Source organism: Bolinopsis microptera, chromosome 5 (genome assembly GCF_026151205.1).
Source record: "Bolinopsis microptera isolate Bmic1 chromosome 5, MBARI_Bmic_1.0, whole genome shotgun sequence".
Lineage (NCBI taxonomy): Eukaryota > Metazoa > Ctenophora > Tentaculata > Lobata > Bolinopsidae > Bolinopsis > Bolinopsis microptera.
In genome coordinates, this window is record NC_087076.1 from 21,585,357 (window position 1) to 21,589,968 (window position 4,612).

General features: G+C 44.5%; 1 protein-coding gene across 1 annotated transcript; it reads right to left on the minus strand.

Annotated features, from left to right (window-relative positions):
• Positions 1-1,413: 1,413 nt before the first annotated feature.
• Positions 1,414-4,125, minus strand: LOC134815544 (uncharacterized). The gene has a single exon (XM_063824085.1). The coding sequence runs from the start codon at positions 4,123-4,125 to the stop codon at positions 1,414-1,416; it is 2,712 nt and encodes a 903-aa protein (XP_063680155.1).
• Positions 4,126-4,612: the final 487 nt, after the last annotated feature.

Here is a 4,612-nt window from a genome sequence, read left to right on the forward strand (position 1 = left end):
AAATAAATCGTTTCATTGTGTAAGTACCGTAAACTGTTGTCTAATGATGATACTGATAGACAATATATGGAATTAAACGGAATTAAACGGAATTAAACGTAAAGTTGTCGGAGATGGCACTAACACCATCGTCTCGACTATACATGAATGAATGACATATCTAGAGTAAGTAAAATTCGAGATTCAAGAATCATGAGAATTTAAAACAAAATCACTTAAAATTTAACTCCCGTACAAACAACCGAAATAGAAATAATTGCTGAAATAATAATTTAACAATAGAGGAAGTAGTAAAAGGCAACTTCAATGGTCACTAAACTGCGATATTAGTATTCGAGTCCACAAAAGACACATTCATACTCAAACAGTCCTCCCACTCACAGTCACAACGTACTGGAAACAGTAATCACTAGTGTTCCATGCTCGTACAACAGATCGTGAAATCTGCATAATGATGGTTGATCTGTATTATGTCTGTTGAGTTGGTAGTCCTGATGGGGTGACAGGCAGTATTGGCGTCTTTTTCGGGTTCCTGATGCGGTGACAGTTGCAAAGGAATTTGCCCAGTTCTTGCACATGGGCAGAATTCATGATAGCTCCGTATTCCTTGAGCAGCAAAAGACTCTTAAGGTTTTCCGACAGTGAGAGTCTCGCTGAGTGGTACATTGGACATTCAGTGAGGCAGTGTTCTTCATTTTCAATGATTGTTCCTTCGAAAAAGGAGAGATATTCTAAGCCTTGAACGTTATCCTTGTTGCAGCAGAATCTGCAGGCTCTCGTCCACGTTCCAGTTTCTTTTGTGTATCTCCCTCTCTCAATAAGAAGGTCATGGCTACTGGAGCGGATTTTTGCTATGTGCATGCGACATTGACTATTCTTTAGATTGAGATACTGCTCCTCTCCGAATACCTGTTTGATAGTGCAGTAAAATTGCATTTTCTTTTGGGATGCTAAATCTGTTCTCCAATCTTTTACAAAGTGATCAACCAAATTTCCATGTGCAGTTGAGGTCGTTCCTTCTGCTCTGTGTTGGTCGGATCGAGCGAATTTGGCCGCTTTGGATTCAGACTGAGCGATCGAGTTCCAGGTCTTATACCAAGAGAGGTTTAGATTCTTCTGCTCTTGGAATGTCTGATGTACAAGAAAGTTTACGCTGCTCACGTCGGGTGATGTCTGAGACAATCTGTCGAAGTATCTCAGGCATTGTGGTAGTACCGACAGGGCCCATGGTAACCTGCCCGTATCTCCGTAACAGAAGTTGTTGTTAGCTTTCTTGTGTAAGCCGAGCACCCATTTCAGCATTTTCAGGTGTGTTGTCTCAAGTGCGTCCTTTGTTGCAGCTCTAGCAAGGTTCTGTCTTGAACCATCAGCGCAAGCCATCTCCTTTGCCATTTTTGTACACGGTAGCCATATCTAACAGGCATACGTAGCGACTGGTTTAACGAGGCTGTCTATAAGCTTGAGCATGGTTTTTGTTGTTAATGCTCGATTGTCGACCATGCGTCTGATCGAGAAAAATGCTCTTAGTGCTTTTTTCCTCAGTTCGTTCATGGCACCTTTAAATGAACCGTTGAGACTGAATTGGATGCCTAGATAGCAGTAAGATTTGGCCGATGAGATGTCCAGGTTCCCTAGTTTGAACCCGTAGGAGCACTTCAGCAAACGAGAGCTCGAGTTGAATACCATGATTTTGGTTTTGTCGATGTTAATTGACAGTTCCCATTTACTTGCAAATTCGTGCAGGCAATCAAGTTGTTTCTGCAGGCTTTTGGCGTCGAGTGCCAAAAGTATCAGGTCGTCTGCCCACAGAAGATGGCTGACCGGGAATCCGTTCAGTTCTGGAATTGACAAGTCCTCAAGAGCTGCTAGTCTAATGGAGAGGTCATAAATGTATACCTTGAAGAGCTCCGGCGACATTGGATGCCCCTGTTCGGTACCAATGGTGACATCGATGGTGTCCGACAGCTTCTTGCTCAGTTTGATACGGGTAACTGAGTTGCTGTACATGTTCTGGAGGCAAGAGAAGAAGCTTCCTCCGATACCAAGTCTACTGAGTTTGTACATGAGAGCCTCCCTGCAGACTGTGTCGAACGCCTTACGATAGTCCACGAAGCAAGCGAATATTTTCTTCTTCAGCTTCTTTGTATACTTCTCGATGATCGTTGTAAGGGTCAGGATATGGTCAGAGCACTGGGCACCAGCTCTGAATCCGAGTTGGTGAGGGAAGTCGGGACAGACGACTTTACGGAATTCGATCAGCCTATCAAGGAGGAGGGATGCAAAGAGTTTTCCAAGGCAACTTCCGACTGTGATTGCTCTATAGTTATCGGGGTTCTGCTTGTCCCCCTTTTTGTGTAGGGGAGTAGTTATTGAGCAGTTCCATGGGTAGATTCCTTGCGTTAGGCAACCATTGAATAGTTTCAGAAGGACTTTTTGGAGACCGAGTTTGGAGCTCTTGAGCATCTCGTTGGAGATAAGATCACATGAAACGCTTTTGTTATTCTGGAGCTTATTGGTGACTTTCTCCAGTTCTTGGATAGTAAACTCTGTGTTGAGTTTTTCAAGTTCGACTGATGGCTCGAGGTGGTACTCGGTTCCCTGTTCACCAGCTTCGTTGGTCGAAGTGTTCGTTTGTAGTCCACCGTGCGAGGGGTCCTTGCACTTCTGATTGTATAGGTCGTTAAAGAACTTGTGAAATGCGATCAGGTCATATATGTCGAATGTATCGGGGTCCTTGCAAGCGGACGAGAGGTCTTTTAAAGCAGCCCAGTTGATGTTGTTGCTGAGGTTGATTTTCTCGTTAAGTTTGTATAGGTAAGCTCCCTTTCTAGCTCGTGTTTGTGCCCTGTATTCTTTCTTACGGAGGTAAAATCTTGCTCGGTTGGATTCCACGAGCATAGGATCGATGTGGGTGTTATTCTTGGCTCTTTCGTCTCTACAGACTAATCGTTTAGCATGCCTACAACTCCAATCAAACCATTTGTTTTTGTTAGTACTGGGCTTTCCACTTTTCTGGGTGGTAACTTGACTTGCCAGGTTAGTAAAGGTGGCAATCACAATTTCATTGAAACTGCGAATGTCGTCAGGGGAGGAAATATCAGTTTGAAGAAGAGAATCAACTTTTTCTTTGAATTGAGCGGTGTTCTGGGCTGACTTGAATTTTTCTGTGGTACCAAGTCCAGAGCAGGCATCTTTGGTCCACTTGAATGGCTTCGGGATCGATGCGAATTTGAGCTCCATTTCGTTCGAGATGTCGCCAGCCATCACAATGTTCCTTATGTTAGTGGTTAAAGTGGTGGATATTGGTCTGTGGTCAGAATAAGGGGTGAGGTCACCAACTTTGAAGAACCTTGCCCGATGAAGGAGGCTGTGGGACACGCAAATGTAGTCGACCGTACTTACTCCATTTCTTTGAATGCAAGTTGGACTGCCAAATATGTCCCCAATTGTCCTTCCGTTTAGGATTATCATTCCAGTTGTCTGGAGTAGCTCAATGAAGGGTTTGCCGTTGGAGTTGAGAATCCGATCTTGGTTGTTTCTAGAGGCTACCTCAGTAGGAGATATAGAATGCTGGGGAGGATCGAGTTCAACTTGAAGGTCCCTAGACTCGCATGGTATAAGGAAGTCGTTCAATGTGCCGGTCCGCGCGTTCATGTCACCAAGTATGGCAGCATCTTCGGAGTCGGGGATATTTGATAGACACTCTTCTAAGTGCTCACAAGTGGTTGTATATTGTTCCATTTTCGAACGCATTCGTTTCTTGTATGAGCCATGAGCTGGCGAGTCGTACACATTGATAAGATTCAGATCTTTGTCAAGGTTGAAGTATTTGGCTTTAAGCTTTACGATGAGTATGTCGTCGCATTTGGAAAAATGAACTCTGACTACTCCTGCAGCCAAGTGCTTCCGGATCGCTGTGCACACGCCACCTGAGTTGCTATCCGATCTGTTGGCGTTGAAGCATTTGAATTCCCGCATAGAAACCTGTCCTTTAGTTTCTTGTAGGCAGACGATATCGTGGCCAGCTATGAGCTTCTGGACCTCGTCAATTTCGAATTTGACACCCTCAAATTTGTCACGCTGGTGGTTGATGTTCCAGCTCATGAGTTTGAGTGAGTGTCTCATCTTAGGGGGGCTATTCATCTCTAAACCTGTTCGTGCTGCGTCTGGATCTGTCCTTTGGTTGGTAGCTTACTCGAGGTAAGCGCATTGTTTTCCTCATTCCTTCACGGAGGCGCACCCACAGCATTTTTTGACCTCGTTCTCTCAGCTTGAACCCTTCGTTACTTGTGTAAAAGTTTTGGTCACCGATGCTGTCATTTTGGAAGGTAAAGATCCTATCTTTTGCAACCGGCTTGTGTTTGTGGAGCCAGCTCACATAGTCTTCAACATCTTTGTTGACGATGCTGATTCTCTCATTGAGGGCTTTATCGTTGCTCGATGGAATCAGTCCTGAGAAGCATATTTGGGCTTTGGTTGTGTTCATCAGGTGCTCGGAGAACTCCTCAACGATACTCACGAGACCAGATTTCTTTTTGAGGAGGTCATTTATCCCCGTGTGAACATATATGCATTCGGGCTTGAGTCGTTTGATGGTGCTGTTCAATAGCTT